Source organism: Eschrichtius robustus, chromosome X (assembly GCF_028021215.1).
Source record: "Eschrichtius robustus isolate mEscRob2 chromosome X, mEscRob2.pri, whole genome shotgun sequence".
NCBI lineage: Eukaryota > Metazoa > Chordata > Mammalia > Artiodactyla > Eschrichtiidae > Eschrichtius > Eschrichtius robustus.
Genome location: NC_090845.1, coordinates 133,078,792 through 133,097,867, shown reverse-complemented (window position 1 = coordinate 133,097,867; position 19,076 = coordinate 133,078,792). Strand labels below are relative to the sequence as shown.

At 43.0% G+C, this 19,076-nt stretch overlaps 1 protein-coding gene across 1 annotated transcript in view; it reads left to right on the top strand.

Moving 5' to 3' along the window:
* GABRA3 (gamma-aminobutyric acid type A receptor subunit alpha3) overlaps positions 1-19,076 on the top strand; it is a 258,260-nt gene that overhangs the window by 219,731 nt on the left and 19,453 nt on the right. Inside the window, exons 7-8 of the mRNA XM_068533080.1 lie at positions 534-677; positions 17,088-17,240. Coding sequence (XP_068389181.1) covers positions 534-677; positions 17,088-17,240 — 297 coding nt within the window. The remainder of the gene's footprint in view (positions 1-533; positions 678-17,087; positions 17,241-19,076) is intronic.

The window sequence follows — 19,076 nt, the reverse complement described above, 5'->3', positions numbered from 1 at the left end:
TTTGATGTGAATGAACAACTTTTGGGCATGTCCATTAAAAGCAAATCAGAAAATGGTTTACTTGAATATATTGAAAAAAGCCCTAAAAAATGTAACATAAGCAGATCACAATTAATACATGTAAGTGTTAATGTCAGACTTTTATGAAATACATATCCAACATTGCAAAGTTTTGTAGGGATACAGAATTTATGTTTGTTCATTGGTAGATTGACTAGCAATTATTTGCTTTGTGGTAAAAGGTTTAAGTAGAGCATATTATGGACATAATAGCTGCCACCATGAGCTGGAGACCTCCCAATGACTTGAACCACTTTGGGTTTATTTCTGTGTGTTCAGCATAAACTGTTAGTAATTGTTCAACAAGTACTTAATACATGCATGGATAAATGTACTTCAGTTGAAGATATACCACATATCTAAAACTCTTTTGGGATGGAAGTTGTATTTCAATCTCATGCAAGTTTAGTATCAAAGATACTAATCATTTTCCTTTCCCCTCACTTCTCCTTCTTGACTTTTTTCTGCCTTAGATGCCTATACAACAGCCGAAGTAGTTTACTCTTGGACTCTTGGGAAGAACAAATCTGTGGAAGTGGCACAGGATGGCTCTCGACTGAATCAATATGACCTGCTGGGCCATGTTGTTGGCACAGAAATAATCCGGTCTAGTACAGGTATTTATTTATTTTATTTAGCAAGCATTTTTGTAACCTGTACCACATACCAGTCACTGTTTTAAGTGCTTATAATAACTTATGTTAACAAAACAGTCTTGTGAGGTAGGTACTATTATCTTAAGGAAACTGAGGCATACAGATGTTTAATAATTTGTTCCATGTCACAGTTATGTAATGTCAGAGCCAAGATCTGAACCCAGGCAGATTGGCTTCCAAGATCATGCTTTTAACCATGATGCCCTGCTGTTTCATCGTGAGTTAGGTCAAGGTCATTAGGGCTGGACTGTGGTAGAAGAGAAAGCAGAGGGAAGTCATGATAGTGGGAGAGCTAAACTTTGATCCTAAAGTTTTCATGAAAATATTTGCTTAACTCCGCCAATACAGAGGTGGCAAGGTAATAACCCCAGGAGAGGCCAGAACACAGCCAGGAGGTCCAGGAATGAGCCATGGAATTATTTTCTTAAGTGAATCACCCATTTCAGAAACAAGTGTGTCTGTCAAACATTGCCAGGTCCTCTCAATGGCTCTTCCTTGGACATTGATAAATGGGACTTAGAGGCTTGTTCTGTAGCCTTAAGTCCTATCTATTTGGAAACTGACCAGTTGTAGGGGCCTGAGGAAGGAGGCACCCTGAATCCCAACTAACTTTAGGGTATTTGACAAAATGGAGTATATTTTAGGGGCCCACATATCTTACAATATTTTTTGCCATGAAAGGGTGGGAACTTTCAACACTTGTCTCCATGGAAGATCTCTGAATCCACAATTATAAACGAAGTAGGGTACTCTTGTCCTTTTTTTCATTAGCTGGACACTGCTGTTCCCTCTCATAGTGTTACAGTATGTCTGTGGTCTGTTCTCCCTCCATCCTAGGACCAGGGGCGGGAACCTAAAAAAAAGCAGCATTTGAAATGGATTTAAAGGACAACAGGATTTAGAGATTTGGAACTTGGTGTGGGGAAAGGCTATTCTTGAGAATGGCAATACGGAGGTTCAAAAGGCCAGAGGTTTGTGAGAACATGATCTCTTGGAGAAGGTCAGCTGATCTGTGGGGGTGAGGGGAAAGCACCCACCTGGCCAGTTCTGCTCTCCCCAAGTAGGTAGAGGGAGGAGGACCTTTAGTGCCTGCATGTACAAAGTGTATTTTTACTGTCCTACTGTGACCCTTGCATTTTTGAGCGGAAGCCACCTCCTGCTGTGGGGTGCCGCTGCTGCTGCAAACGACCTCCCATCTGAGATCAGACCCTCCCCTCCCTCCCACCCCAGCCTGTGGGCAAAGAGTACCCAGGCTCCTGATGAAGGCTCCGTGCATCCCAGCACAGCAAGGCGGACCCCTAGAGACCAAGGGTAACCCAGGAGCCCTGGAGGTCCACTGCGCAGAAGGGAGAGAATTCCTGGGGCTATAGCATCTGTTCACTCTCCTGACTTCCCCATCCCTCCTTGGCACTGCTCACCTGGTATCAACTTTTGAGACCCATCATTAGCCATCCAAGCAGCCCCATTTCATTTGGTTAAACCACTGTTTGTTTAGTCTTTATCACACGTTCATGATAGAAAAATTAGAAATATCAGAGGAGCAAAAAATGTAAATTAAAATATTCTTTAATTCCACCATCTAGAAAAAAACGTTTTCGAAGAATTTAGTGCATTAACTGATTATTATACATTTTGGTGTGTAACCTTTAAGAAGGTTCTCTTTGCACTTTTAATATAAATATGGTTTTATATAAATGGGACCAAAATATTGATACTGTTTTATAAGCTGTTTTTTGTGTAATTTTATATTGTAAGCATGTTTTATTGTCACTAAGTGTACAGGATCCAAATAAAATATACACACAAGCTAGTGATATATTTTTATTCAGATATAATTGGCATTAGTTTCAAGTGTACAACATTATGATTCAATATTTGTATGTATTGTGAAATGATCACCACAGGAAGTCTAGTTAACATCCATCACCATACATAGTTATAGAATTTTTTTCTTGTGATGAGAACTTTTAAGATCTACTCTCAACAGCTTTCAAATGTGCAGTATAGTATTCTAACTATAGTCACCATGCTGTACATAACACCCCAAGGACTTATTTACTTTATAACTGGAAGTTTGTACCTTCTGATTCCCTTCACCCATTTCACCTAACACCTACCCTTGGCTTCTGGCAACCACTAATCTATTCTTTGTATCTATGAGCTTGGTTTTTTGTTCGTTTTGTTTTGTTTTTTGGATTCCACATATAAGTGAGATACAATATTTGTCTTGCTCTGTCTGACTTATTTCACTTAGCATAATGTCCCCAAGGTCCATCCATGTTATTGCAAATGGCAAAAATTTTCCTTCTTTTTATGGTTGAATAATATTCCGTTGTATCTATATATACCACATCTTCTTTATCCATTCATCCATGGAGAGACACTTTGGTTGTTTCCATGTCTTGGCTCTTGTAAATAATGCTGCAGTGAAGATGGAGGTGTATATATCTTAGGCTAGTGTTCTCATTTTCTTCAGATAAATACCCATAAGTGGAATTGCTGGATTGTATAGTAGTTCCATTTTTAATTTTTAAAAAATATTTATTTATTTATTTATCTATCTATTTATTTATTTATTTATTTGGTTGCACCAGGTCTTAGTTGTGGCATGCAGGATCTTTTAGTTGTGGCACGTGAACTCTTAGTTGTGACACGTGGGATCTAGTTCCCTGACCAGGGATTGAACCTGGGCCCCCTGAATTGGGAGCGTGGAGTCTTAGCCACTAGACCACCAGGAAAGTCCCCCATTTTTAATTTTTTGAGGAAACTCCATACTGTTTTCCATAGTAGTTGCACCAGTATACATTCCCACCAAGAGTACATGAGGGTTTCCATTTCCACACATCCTCACCAACATTTGTTTTTTGTTGTTAGTTCTAAGTAGTTAGTAATAATATTTTAACAATTAGAATGGGCATATATTAATTATTACCTGTTTTAGTTTTACTCTAAATTTAAAAAGAAAATTAAAAGGCCAGCATCTGAGGCCACAGCCAGCCTTCTTGACAATGATAAGTGTTGCTATCAGTGGGAAGCATAGCATTTCATTGTGAAACTCAATAATATATTCATCTTACTGGATCATAATCCATTTAATCAATTACCTATGATTATTTTCTGTTTTAATGATATAAAGAACACTGCAAAGACCTTCTTTTTCCATATAGCATTTTGTTCCTATGTAATTACCTGCCTAGGATAAAAACAAAATATTGAGATTGCTATTTCAGAAAGTAGACACATTTAAAAAGTTTTCAATACATATTGACAAATTGCCATTCTAAAAGGTGAAACAATTCACACTCTCATTATCAGTGTATGAGCATACCAGTTTCCCTTCACTCTTGGCAATGCAGATGTTATGGATTGAATTATGTCTCCCCAAAAGATATGTTGAAATCCTGCCCCCCAGTGCCTCAGAATGTGACCTTATTTGAAAATAGGGTTATTGCAGATATTAGATTATAATAGCAAATTAGTTTTGAAAACATGATACAGTGTACATCAGTAAACTAAGCAGGTGTAAGAAGGAATGAGGAAGTTAAATGGGAATATCTGCAGGATATACTGTTGAGTGAAAATAGCAAATACAAAACCACCAAAGACTATAGGATATATATTAGTATAGGAATAGTATTTCTAGAATATACACAAGAAGCTGTTAATTGTAGTTAAAGGAAGGAGAAATGAAATGGTGTGAAGGAGGTAGACTTTTTGCTGTATATTATTTGACACCCTTTGGTTTAGAAACCATATAAATATTACCTCACATAAATGTATATTGTTTTCATGTGACTATAAATTATGGGCATTCCTTTCTGAATTCTGATATGCTCCTCTATGTGGTGTCCAACATACTAATGGGAAGCTGGGCCAGAGGAAAACCCACAATCTGTGGGTGTTCTGTTTTGTATGAGTGGTTTTCTCTCTGAAAGCTGTCAGTCCTCAGCTTGAAGTAGTTCTAAGCAGAGGGCTCCTGCTCTTTGCTCCAGATTCAAACATGTGTTAAATAAATGAACGAAATTTCTCTAAATTGATGGCTAGTTCTTCACACTTTTCCCTACTTCAGCACTGACTCCATTTCCCCTTATTTGCAATACTTACATTAATTTTCTAAGAGGAGCCTGATCTTATTTTTGCATCTTTCCTAGAAATTTGACCATTTGTTAGAAAAACTCTCATTACTGTCACTGTGTATATTATTTGTTTAGACATGGAACATAGGTAAGTGAAGACAAATCAGAAAATAAGAGCAGCGTGGCAGGTGTGTTTTGACCCACCTGCAGATGCTATTCTGTGGGCGGGGGGGCGCCAAAACCCCATGACTGCTTAGCCAGAGCAGCAGTTGACCCCTGAGGTCACCATTTTGGTGCAGTGAGGCAACAGCCACCAAGGGACGTGGCCCTATTACGTGGCTCACTGCCACTGGAAGAGGGCTCTGCTGGAGTTCTGCAGTTGGCTTGAGCTCCTATGTTGGGCGGGGCTTTTGTATCTACTACTCTGTATGCCAGAGCTGCGGGCTGCTCGCAGAGGTTGGGTTCCCTTGCAGTTGAATTTAGACTGCTGACTGTACTTTTGATCAGGCGATGATGCTGGCAGGGGACCTGATACCACCTCCAAGATTCGCACAATGTTGGCTGTAAGTTATGCCATATCCCTTTGTGCTAGCTGACCCCAAATTATCTGGCCCTGCCAATTCCCAGAGCGTTCCCCATGAGGCAAAACAGAAGTGGGCCTCCAGGGTAATGCCCAGGAAAGCTGGATATCTGCCTTGGGTTCTCATTTCCCCACTGGAGAAACCATAGACTCAGAGGTACCCTCTAGGTGCTGCACTGAGCTGGCCTGGGGGAGGGAAGAAGGCGACAAATTGATACCACTTCTGTTATCCTTCTAATGTCACTTTTCTTGGTTTTCATGCCCCGGATGGGTGCTGCTTCAGCTTTACTTCTTATATCTGGGATTTTCACAAAGTGTTCTCTTCCGTGGGTAGCTGCTAAACCATATTTTTGTGACAGGGTACTAGAGCCAGGGCTGTCCTATTCCACCATCTTTCTGATCTTAAGTCACTCTCTTTGCTTCTTTGGAAGAGAAACAACAAGATAGAAATTGAAGGAAAGAAGGATAGAAAAGGAGAGGCTTAAGAAAATATATTCAGTTATTTAAAACAATGGCTAATTTGATAAGCTTTTGAAAAGTCCACTTGCTTTCCTTTCAGATCTACAGAATATAACTTATATAAAATATATAATAAATATTATTCATAAATATTAAATATTTTACATGATCAGATATAGGATTAATAGACAGGAAGGAATTCAGGGGTGTGAGACTAATATGTGGAAGGGGAGGAAATTCCCCAAGCTAATCAAAGTCCAACTATTGTTAAAAATAAATCTTCAGTGCCTCCTCAGCTGAGAAAAAGAGTGAACAGAAGGACAGGGAAAGAAAGCAGTTGAAATGTACACAGATAGGAGAGAGGGGGAGAAGGAGGAGAGAGGGGGAGGGGGTGGGGAACAAATAAATAAAAGGATTGAAAAAGTGGCAGAGAGAAAAAAAAAGCAACCCCAATGTTATAATGAAGAAATTCTACAATTTTGTATGACAATTCTTTGCTAAATTAAAACTAAGCCTACTTGTATTTTTCATGTTCACATAAACAAGCTAGAATGTGAATACACACACAATATGGATTGTATGTTGAGCTTTGGCTAACCAGATGGTGCTTCCTAGGCTTAGGTACAAGGGAGTGGGTGAGGTAGGAAAGTGGGAAATTGCCTCATTTGGGAGACATACTGAAACCAAATGAGGGCAGAGAGAGAGAGAGAGAGAGGTGAAAAATAAGAAGCTCTAACAAGAAAGGTAGTAGAGCAATCAGATTGCATGGACCTTTGGAGACTCTTTGGGGAAATTTGCCTTTTACTCTTTGAGAGATGGGAAACTATTGGGGAGCCTTAAGCAAAAGAAAGACTGAATCTGACTTTTATTATAATGGACTCATTTTGGCTGGTACGCTAAGAATGCATTGAAGGGGACAAGTACAGAGGCAAGGCACGTTAGAAAGCTATTACAGTACTCTAAGTAAGAGATGATGGTAGCTTAGTCCAAAGTGGTAACAGCGGAAGTGGTGAGAAATGCTCAAATTATAAATATATTTTGAAGAACTGTCAACGTATCTGTGTCCGTGTCTGCATTTGGAAACATGCACGAGGGAGGGAGAGGGAGCAGTCGATGATGTTAAAGATTTTGAAGAATTTTGATTTGTGCTCCTGAGAGCTACCATTTACTGAGATAGGAAAATCTGTTGGAAGGGATAGTTTGGAGGGGGTAGGAAATGGAGACAGTAAGAGCTAAGATTTGGACATGTTAGGTCAAGATACCTATTAGATCCCCAAGTGGTGATATCTAACGGATAATGAAATATATAGGTGTAGAGCATTATAGGGAACCCTAGGTTTGCCATATCAAAGTACCATAAACTGAATGGCTTCAAACAACAGAGATTTATGTCTCCTAGTTCTGGAGGCTAGAAGTCTGAAGCCAAGGTGCTGGCTGGGTTGGTTCCTTCTGGAGGATCCTTTTATACAGAAGAGGGGAAGGGGGAGGGGTCCACTGTAGTGCTGACCAATGACTGAGTGGGACCACTGACGGGTGGCTCATTGACAGTTGCTCGCCTGGGGGAGGGGCCCACTGCAACACTGACCAATGGCTGAGCGGGGCTGCTATAGCTCACGCCTGCCCCACCACTATTACAATTCCCCACTGTCAATGTCCATTCCACAATCTTGTGGGAAAAGGGGTGATGATTTTTCTGGCTACTTCCCACTGAACAGGGGAGATGAGGGGGTGATTGTGAAACGGAATTGATCAGCTTTGGGTCGAGAATATTCCTTAAAAATGTTAGTAAGCAATACAATTCTTTTTATCTACAACTATTTGAACCTGATGAAATTCCTTCTACAAAGAAATTTTAATCTCAAAACTTATTCTTTTTGAAGAGCAACCTTAAGTCTTCTAAGGCTTCATAAACCCATTGCTCTCTAGGCCTCTCAGGAGTTGGGTCATTTTCTGATGACAGTGGTGCTGCTTTAACCCGAGTGTGATGAATCCATGGCTTTACTCCAGCTAACTTGACAGATGACTGTGTGGTAAGTAATACCACATGTGGTCCTGTCCACCTTGCGGTCAGCTGGTGCTCAGTCCCTTGTTCCCTCCAGGTTTTAAGGAGGACTCAGTTTCTGGGCCGGAAAGGATGTAACGTTACCTCAGTTGGATAGGCACACCTGCTGACAACAAACTCATGAACAGAGGTTAGTATAGTGCCCAGAGCTTTAACATAATTGGCAACTGCTAGATCTTTCAGAGCATTTATAGATCCTCCCACCCGGGCAGACACCTGGAATGGCCTACCATACAATATTTCAAAGGGGCCTAATTTAAGCCTGCTTCTGGGAGCCACTCTGATCCATAGCAGGGCAACTGGCAAGGCCTTATCCCAAGTTAAATTAGTCTCTTGACATATTTTAGCAATGCTCTTTTTTAGTGTATAATTCATTTTCTCGGTTTTTTCCTGTTGATTGTAGTCTCCAGGATGAATGTAGCTTCCAATTCATTTGCAGTGCTTTAGACACTTGTTGGGTTATGCTAGAGACAAAAGCAGACCCATTATCACTTTGAAGGGAGTTAGGCACCAAATCAGGGGATAATGTCCTTAAGGAGGACTTTAACCACTTTGGAGGCTTTTTCTGTCCTGGTGGGATATGCCTCCACCCATCCTGAAAAAGTGTCCATAAATACTAGCAGGTACCTGAAATTTCCTGTGGCTCAAGGCATTTGAGTAAAGTCTATTTGCCAGTCCTCGGTGGGGTAGGTTCCTCTGTGCTGAGTCCCCATCTGGGGAAGTCTGACAGCAGTTTTTGTGTTATTTTTAGCATAAATCATGCAATTTTGAGTGACTTGCTGGATGGCCCTTTGTAGGTTAGGCCCCATTATATATCTTTGAATCTGTTGTAAGGTGGCATCTCTCCCGTAATGGGTACTATTATGAATGTGCTGCAGCACAGTGTCCAAGAGGGCCTCAGGAATCAAAACAATTCCTTGTACTTTACATTTCTAGCCAAGTGAGGTGTGATCAAGAGTGAATCCCCATTCTTTGGCTCTCTGGTTCTCCTTTCCTGAATACACTGGCTGGTATTTTGACAAGTCGATCTGTGGGAGAAGTGACCATATCATGGATTGTTAACCCTATTCCTCTGCTGCTTTCTTTGCAGCTTGGTCAGCTAACTGACTGCCCTTTATTATATGAGTCTCACCCTTCTGGTGGCCTGGGCAGTGCATTACAGCCACTTTTGAGGGCTTATGGACTGCTTCTAATAGTGACAGGATTTCAGAAGCATGTTTTATGTCTTTATTGTTTGAAGTGAGAAGCCCCCTTTCTTTCCAGATCGCCCCGTGAGCATGCACCACAGAGAATGCATAGTGAGAGTCTGTGTATATATTTACTTGCTTCCCTTTAGCGAGGAGCAGGGCTCTTGTCAGAGCAATGATTTCTGCCTTCCAAGCTGAGCTCCCTGGGGGCAGGGCTTTTGCTTCAACAATCCTTTCAAGGGTTGCCATCACATACCTAGTGCATCACCTACCTTGGTCCATGAAGCTGCTTCCATCGGTGAACAATTCCATATCTGGCTCAGCCAAGGTCTGCTAGAATACACTAGCTTGATGACGTGTAGGCAGTCGTGCTCTGGGGATTGTGCAACATCAATCGGGAGCAATGTGGCTGGATTTAGGGCTGAAGTGACCTGAAGTCTTATGTTGGGATTGTCCAGGAGAATGGCTTGGACTTTCCCATTCTTCCAGAAGTCAGCCAATAGCCCCCTTTCTGCTCCAGTAAAGAAAGGACATGGTGAGGGACATACACAGTGGTGGGTTGCCCCAGGGTAAACTTCTCAGCTTCCTGAAATATGTCACAAGTAGCTGCTACAGCTCGAAGGCAGAGGAGTCATCCCTTAACAGTCTGTTCTAGTCTGTCTTGAGAAGCAGGCAACAAGTTGAGGGCTATTCCCCGGAGTTTGAATTAACACCCCAAGGCTTATGCCTTATCTCTCATGGACATACAGTTTGAAAGGTTTCTTTAAGTCTGGTTGTCCCAAAACCAGGGCTGAGACTGACTTTGTTTTTATTGTTTCAAAGGCTGTTTGACATTCTGTAGTCCAAGTAAGGGGCTCAAAATCATGTCCCTTTAAAGCCTCACAGAGGGGCTTTACTATGAGCCCATAGTTCGGGATCCAAACCTGACAGAACCCTGCCATTCCCAGAAACACCCTCAGTTGTCTGCAAGTTTTGAGTGTTCCCAAGCCTGTAATTTCCCATTTTCTATTAGTCAAAAGACCCCACTGTCCTTGGGAAAGGACAAAGCCCAGATTCGTGACTTGTTGCTTACATATTTGGGCTTTTTTTCTGGGAGACCTTACATCCACAATTGGCCAAATAGTTTAGGGTTCTAATGGTATTTTGTAGACACTTATCATATGTAGGGCCTGCTATAAACAAATTGTGCACATATTGGAGTAAAAGTCCTTCATCCAATATTAAGTTTCTAAGGTCCCTAGCCAACATTTCCCCAAACAAGGTAGGGGAATTCTTAAATCCTTGAGACAGGACTGTCCAATAATACTGTTAGACTACCTGTGTTTCTGGGTCCTGCCATTCAAAAGCAAACAGTTGCTGTGATTCTTCTGCAATAGGAATGCAGAAAAAAGCATCCTTCAAGTCCAAAACTGAGAACCAGCTGTATTCTCCCAGAATAGTTGTAAGCAGAGTGTATGGATTAGGTACCACAGGGTGCAAATCTTGGACTATATCATTAATAGCCCTCAAGTCTTGGACAAAGCAATACTCTGCTGAGTTTGGCTTTTTGACCAGGAAAATAAGGCTGTTATATGGGGACCTGCAAGGCTTATTCAGTCCTATTTTCAAAAACTTTTCGAGAATTGGCTGAATTCCCTTTTGGGCCTCTTGCCTCAGAGGGTATTGTTTTAGATTATGTGTCCCAGCATCCCTTTTCAATGGGATTTGTATTGGCCATGCATTTTGGGCCTTCCCTGTGGTGCCATCAGTCCACACTTCTGGCCTCACCTTTTCATAGACCTCAGGGGGAAAGAGCTCTGTCTACTTTTCTGGGGCATCCATAAGTGCCATCTGTAGGCTTATAACATACTGCGGTGGGACCCTGATGTCAAGCTGTCCTGGCGAAAAGTTAAGTTACTAGAGCATTTAATTTACAAAGGAGATCTCAGCCCAGAGGAGTGATTGGACATACTGGCATATATAAGAAACTGTGTTTCAGGGTGAGGTCCCCTAATTGGCATTCTAGAGGTTGTAAGAAAACGATTTTGTACTTCTCCAGAAACTCCTGTGACCAGGATGGATTGAGATGTTTTCTGTGCCACCTTGATGTTTACCACAGAGTATGTTGCGCCTGTATCTATCAGAAAGTCAATCAACTTGGCCCCCACTATCAAAGTTACCTGGGGCTCCTGTGGGGAAATTGGAATTGGACGCCTCAAGTCCAAGGGAACCCCGGGCCTCTTCATTCATTATCAGAGTGCTCCTCCCTTTCTACCATATGAGAGGCTCCTATCTTTCTTTTATTGTTTTCTTTCTTATTCTTCAGCCTAGGGCAATCTTTTTTCCAATGCCCTTCCTCCTTGCAGTAAGCGCATTGTTCTCTCCCCAGTGGTGACTTACCTCTCTCTGGGTTAGTAGCCTTCCGGAAATCCAATGCTGCTGCCAGCAAAGTGGCATTCTGTCTTGCATCCTCTTGCTTCTGTCGTTGTGCCCTGTTGTTGAACACGTTAAAAGCAACATCTACCAATTGAGAAGCGTTCATTCCAAGTGCACCATCAAACTTGTAATTTTCTTCTTATACCTGCGGCACTTTGCCCAGTGAAGGTCACATTTACCATTCTCATATTTTGGGGGGCCTCAGGGTCTGCATCAGTGTAGCACCTACAAGCTTGATAAGTTCTTTCTAGAAATTCTGATGGATCCTCATTTGGTTTTTAGTGTATCTCCTGAATTTTATCTAAGCTCTTTTGCCTAGGTACTCCCTTTCTAAGACTCACTAAGACACATCTCCTATAATATTCTAGAAGTGGCATGCCCCCATTATTAGGATCCCAGTCAGGCTCAGCAATAGGAACTGCCAGATTTGCTTCTGGAGCTTCATCTGGATCTGGTCGATGGAGCTGGTGTGATTCCTCTCTAGCCTTGTCAACAACCATCCTTCTTTCATCCCCAGTAAGCATCATATTCATAGGAGTGTGCATGTCTGCCCAAGAGGGATGGTGAATGGCAAAGATAGAAGTGAGAAGTTCAGTCATATGGAGGGGGTCCTCTTGGTATGTAGGGTTATGGTTTTTCCAATTAAACAAATCTGAAGTTGAGAATGGCTTGTGCATCCATAGAAACACAGTTGGTTGGCCATCTGTGTTAAGGCTTCCTATGGGATATTGGCACAAGGGAAATTGCCTTGCTCCGAAAGTAGCTCCCAGTCCAAATTGGGTGCCCTGTTGGGTCTTAGATGGTGACACCAAACCAGGCCCCTGTGCCCCGAGGGTTAACATAGAAACTTCTAATTGATCCCCATAAGTAGGGGAAACAGGGGGCCGTGAATATGTTGGTGGCATGGGGGCTGTCGGAACAACTGCTGTTGCAGTCTGGTCGGCCAGTGGAGGAGCCAGGTTGGCCAGAGGGGGTTTTAAGTTTTGAAATAACATGTCCTCACTCTCACTTTCTCCCTCTCCCTTTTGTAGAACAGGTTTTCCCTTAGTTTTCCTTTCAGACAGCTGTACCATAAGGTGGCAGCTATCTGACTTCTTTTCCTCCTGATGCAATAGCATAAATGCTTCTACATATGGAATCTCATCATTTTTACATGCTCTTTCACAAAGCAATTGTAATTGCAAGATTGTATAATAATTAAGTGAGCCATTCAAGGGCCATCGCTCTCCTGATCCTAACGTATATTGGGACCACACACTATTACAATAGAATATCATCTCTTCCTTAGTCATAGGCCCATAGCTATATTTTGCCCATTTATTTAAGATACACCCCAAAGGGCTTTCCTTAGGGACAGATGGAGTTTTTCCCATATTTATAAGTTCAAGAACAACAAAACACAAAAAGCACAGGCAAATTCCAATACCAAAGGCACAAACAGATTCCATCATGAATGAATGCAAAACAAAAGTGAATGAATGCAAAACAAAAGCAAATGAACACAAAACAAAAGCAAATGAATCAGCTCACAAATCAGGTAGAGTCCAACAGTGATTCCCCTCTCCAACAGGGTACCCCAATCAAATGAACAAATTGGCTTGTCCCCTAGAGCAAAAGGCCAAATTGAGAGGGGAAAATGTTCCCGGTTGTACACACCAGAGTGACTTACCCTACTATATGGAGCCCATCGGCTCCCAAATGTTGGTTCCTTGCTCCAACTGCCAAGCGCTGGGGCAGCCAGTGCCACTTCAGGGAATTTTGAAGGGAAGGTCCTCAGGACAAGTGGACCCAGCAGCTGCTAGGGCCTTACCTGAAAATTCCCCAACCTGGGCTGGCTGGCCACAAGCAGCAAGGCTCCTGGCTAGCTTTGCCAAAAATTTGTTACCAAGCCCAATCTCATTCTGCTTGCCACACGACAGGCCAATAAATCAGGAGATCAGTTGTTGGAGCAAGGAATAACAACCAATGGTTGAGCAGGACCACTAACAGTAGTTTGTTGACAGTTGATTGCTAACGGTTGCTTGCTTGGGGGAAGGGCCCACTGTGACACCAACCAATGGCTGAGCGGGGCTGCTATAGCTCGTACCTGCCCCGCCCCTATTACAGTCTCTGCCTCTGTCATCACACATCTCCTTGTGTCTCTCTCTTCTTTTGAAAAGAGAGCATCAGTCATAGTGTATTAGGTCCCATCCTACTCCAGTATGACCTCATCCTAACTAGTTATATCTGCAACAAGCCTCTTTCTAAAGAAGGTCACATTTTGAGGTATTCAGGGTTACGAATTCACCATATCTTTCCAGGAGACATAGTTCAACCCATAACAAGCAGGAAGCCCAGGCAGAAAATATACATTGGGGCATTATCAAAGTTGAAGATATTATTTAAAGATACAGGCCTGGATAAGAATGCCAGGGGAGTGAGACAGAAAAGAGTACTGAGTCATGACAATCTCAAATGTTGAGAATTTAAAGGAACCAGCAAAGGAGATTGGACAGGTCATGATGTAGGAGGGAAACCAGAAGAGCAACATGGCCTAGAAGTTTGGTGAAGAGATTCATTCCAGGAGAATGGAGTGCTCAATGTGTAAAATGCTGCTGACAAATCCAGCATAATTTGATAATTATAATTAACTGATAATTAACTATTGGATTACAGAGTTGATGGGAGGGTATAAAGTTAATACTTCAAAAACACTCAAAGTTGTTTGGTATATAGTAAGAGCTTAACACGTGTTCACTCTTATTTTGAAGAGGGGTGATGTAGGCCAGCCCATATTCTGCTATGTGAACTTTAGGTTTTAACCCAATAAATCCATTCAAACAGCAGAGCGTAGTGGTTAGAAAGTATAAGCTGTGGAGCCAACCCATCTGGAGTTGAATTCAGGCTCTACTACTTACTAGCTGGGTAATCTTCTGCAAATTGCTCAGTCTCTCTTTGCCTCAGTTTATTGACCCATAAATGAGTATAACAATAGTACCGACCTCATAGGGTTGTTGTGAAGATTAAATACTTTAAGAATGTTACATAGCAAATGCTATAGAAGAGATTATTTTTCATTATTATTTACATGAGGACATTAATATATTTGAATGAACTCGTGTCAAAATTGCTCTGAGCAAGCTGTGTTGGTACACTGTTAAGCATATATTTTTGTAATAGGGACAGTGCAGGCACACTAATGGTCCCATTCCACCAACAGTCAGTGTCACAGTGGTCCCCACAGTGGCAGTTTCCCTGGGTCATTGTCCTCAGGACCGGCCTCATTTATGCGCTCTCCCCCTTTGCCCCAGCAGTTGCCGCCCAAGGCCTGGAGGAGCAGTGTGCTGCAGCAGCCTCAGGCACACACATACATTGCAGCTTGTCGCCTTGGGTGAGTCTGAGTCTGGGGTGTTTCAGGTCTCCAGGCAGGCACACTGACAGGTAGACCAGCAGACCGGTGGAGATGGCAATATTGTGACTGTGAATTTGGGAGAACCTCTGCTGGCGTGAAATGCCAGTTGAAGGTGCTACGGCTGGAACATTGTGACCTTGTAATAGGGGTGGTTGCTCATCGCATCTGATGTGCAAGGCCCCAGCACAGGTGTTGTGGGGGCGCCTCTGGCAGCAAGGGGAGGCCAGGAAGCTGGGGTGTTTGCCCTCCCCAAGGTCAGGGAGGACAGGAAATGGCCCCGGAGGAAATAATGCAGCTGCCTGGCCTGCCTGCTCCTACCAAGCCCTCCCCGAGGTGGGGCAGTGGAAGCCTGGACAGACGGGCCGGCCGGGGCTACCGCACTAGGATACAGGATTTGACACTCTCCCTAAATGGTCCCTCCACGCCAGTACAGGGGACATTTGGTGCCCGGGCCTGGGGCCCAAGATGCCAGCCTCTGCCCACCCACATGCCAGGCATCTGCTACTGGATGGTGTGAACCCCTCAGCTCGGCTGCTGTCCACGCCCCTGCAGTGCCCTCCTAGGATGTAACAAGGGCAGGGCAGGTGCGCAGTGGTTAGCATGAGACCCTTGCCACGGGGGTCAGAGGGCCCACTCATCCAACAGTCAGCTCGCAGGGGTCCTCGAGTCAGAGAGTGTGGTGAGAGTGTGGATGGCGGCCTTCTCCCCAGGCCCTCCAGGCTTTCTGGCCTCGGGGCGGTGGGTGAGCTGGGGGGCCTGGCAGGTAAGCTGGGGGGCCTGGGGACAGGCTGAGGGCTGTGTCCCACAGAGCCCCAGAGCCCCCTCTACCGCTGCCCACTGGCCAGGCTCAGGCCTTGAAGCAGCAGTGAACCTCTCCCCCATCCCCACCTCAGCAACGTAATAGTGGTGGCAGTCTCCATTCGTTGCAGTCCATGGAAGCGTCGGATTCTCTCCAGTTTAAATAAAAGCCTGAGGGCCAGCTGCGTCCTGGGCGCCTGGCTCTGTCAGTGATGATGGCTGGGTGGGGTTTGGGGACCTGGCCCTGAGGGCAGCACCAGCTGAGATCTGCCTTTTCAGCTGGGCCTGGGCACTGGTGGGAGGACCCAGACTTGGTGCTGGATGAACATTCCCAGACAGGGTGACCGGCCTGCACAGTACACCCTCCTCTTAGCTAGGACCTGACCTCGGAGCCTTGGAACCTTGAACAAGTAAATTGAGCGGTATGACATTGCTTTACTTATGGGATTTGTTAAAAGCTGCAAGGAGGCATGGAGACTGAAATAAATGCCTCCCCTTCCTTTTCTTGTCAGAACAGAGAATAACATTTATTTTGGTGGAGGTTTACAGGAACATCATGACCTGACCATGACCTGACCTCAAGAACAAAGGATCTGACACCAAGAAGTTTGCAACAACTAACCACATCCCTCCCTCACCTTTCCTATAAAAGGGTTTTGTGGAAAGCTTTTGGGGAGTTCGGGGTTTTTAAGGTGTGAGCCACCCATCTCCTTGCATGGCCCTGCAATAATCCTTTCTCTGCTCCAGACTCTGATGTGTTTCAGTATTGTTTGGCCTCACTATGCATTGGGCACATGGACTTGCGTTTGGTAACATTTTGGTAACATGACCATCTCACCCATGGCCCTGCAGTAATCCTTTCTCTGCTCCAAACTCCAATGTTTTCGTATTGTTTGGCCTCACTGTGCATTGGGCACACAGACTTGCATTCGGTAACAACGTGACCTAGGTGGACAGCTACAAGAACAAAGGATCCAACACTAAGAAGTTTGTAACAACTAACCACGCCCCTCCCTCACCTGGCCTTTAAAAGAGCTTTGCTGAAAGCCTTTGGGGAGTTTGCGGTTTTTTAAGGCATGAGCTACCCATCTCCTTGCATGACCCTGCAATAATCCTTTCTCTGCTCCAGACTCCGATGTGTTTCAGTATTGTTTGGCCTCACTGTGCATTGGGCACACGGACTTGCGTTTGGTAACATTTTCACCAAAAAAACCAAAAAAACCCAAAAAAACCCACCTCTGTACTACTTCATGATTATTAAAGAGATCTGGTTATGTGGACCTGAGAGGTGCTGCAATGTCTTCTTTTGAGTATAAGGTTAAGGAGCTTTGTGAACTGAATTGGGGCCCACCTTGTTCCAACAATGTTTATTTGGCTGCATAATGTCTAATTTTACTCTCCAGGAGAATATGTCGTCATGACAACCCACTTCCATCTCAAGCGAAAAATTGGCTACTTTGTGATCCAGACCTACTTGCCATGTATCATGACTGTCATTCTGTCACAAGTGTCTTTCTGGCTCAACAGAGAGTCTGTCCCTGCCCGCACGGTCTTTGGTGAGTGTTGTTTTATGGAGAATGGGGCAGGGGCAGGGGTGAGGAAGGTGGAAGAACCATTACTGGAGTGAATGTGAGGAACACCTGAGCCCAGCATTAGTAACTAAGTCACTGGATCTTGGTGTTTCTAGCAACTGAATTCTTAAAAGGCAGTGGAAATAAGAGTGTTGGAGTATTAAGATTTACTGAAATGCTTCCTGTCTCAGTCAGGTTTGCTTCAGGAGCTGGAGAGGGATGGAGCCGTCAGTGAAAAGGAGAGGAAATTAGTGGGCAGAGCTGGAGAAAGTGAAGGGTGGGAAACTAAGCTGACAACAGAGAAGTAGATTGGGGCTTTCTTATGACCCATTTTTTTATAGGACCATCTGACTTTGCTGCTTCTCCTCTAGCCTTTTTGAAAGTATGAATTATCTGACATTCAGTAAGAGCTACACAGAGTTTGAAGGTTTTTACAATAGTACCTACAACTAGAGAAATTTTCTTCAATATGAATTTACTGTTGTCTAGGAAGAGATTTGCATGTCATTAGCACTTTTCCCTAGGAGACTTAAAGCACATAAAACATTTTCTGCCTGTTTTTCCCACTGTAAGATTTTTTTTTAGGAGATAAACATTAATTAACTCTTTTAATCTACTAAACTGTCTCCATATACTTGGATACACTGAGTACTCACAAAGAAGACTTTTCTACTGATATTTCCTACTGATATCCTGAAGCTTTACTGTGTAGTTAGAGAGTAAATGATGTTGTTTCAGAAAGAAGAAGCATTTTAGGTCAGGTAGAAGAGGAGACAGTAGTGGAGGAAGAGAAATAATAACCTGTAAAGTAAGAAAAAAGAAAAAAAAATTAGAAGGGTGTGATATCATGGAAGTCAAGAGAGGTGAGTGTTTCAAGAAGAAGGGAATAATCCTCTGGGGTGAATTCTGTGTGTTTAGGTAAAATGCAGATAAAAACTGTTGGGTATCATGATATGCTTGGTTGCTAGTGATTTGAAAAGAACAGTTCTAGTGGAGTTGGGGGAGCAGAATCTATATAGGAGTAGATTAAAGATGCCCAATTTTTGGAAATATTACAAACTAGATACCCTGAGAAATCTTCCTCTACAAAATCCTAAAAAAAGCAGATAAAATATAGAAAGCACTCTTTTTTAATATCTGAACTCATAAGAAATGAAAGAAAATACTCAGTGGCCCAAATGGAAGAAGGAAGTGAAAACTGGAATGTTAATCACATGAGCTTATACTGTTGTAGCAGGAAAATGGATGGATGGATGGACTACTAGTCTTGGTAGGTAAGAATTTGAGTTTTAAGGTTACACAAGAAAGACTTTTAGCCTGAGTGAAATTAAGGGTTAGAACTAGGACTGTGGTAGGCTTAATAATGGCCCCCAATGATACCCATGTCCTAATCTCTGGAACTTGTGAATGTTAGCTTATATGGCAAGAAGGACTTTACAGATTTGAACTAAGTTAAGGATTTTGAGATGGGGAGATTATCTTGCATTATCTCAAGCAACTTTAGTTGAGTGGGACAGACATTCATTATCAAAGAAGCATATTAGACTTTTAGAAGTGCTCAAAGGAAGTGAGGAGGGCAGTCACAAAAAGACTTTGCAGAAGAGTCTTGAAAGAGAAGCGCTGGGTGGCAGGCCTGGATCTCTTTTTTTTTTTTTTTTTTAAACATCCTTATTGAAGTATAATTGCCTTACAATGGTGTGTTAGCTTCTGCTTTATAACAAAGTGAATCAGTTATACATATACAATATGTTCCCATTTCTCTTCCCTCTTGCATCTCCCTCCCTCCCACCCTCCCCATCCCACCCCTCTAGGTGGTCACAA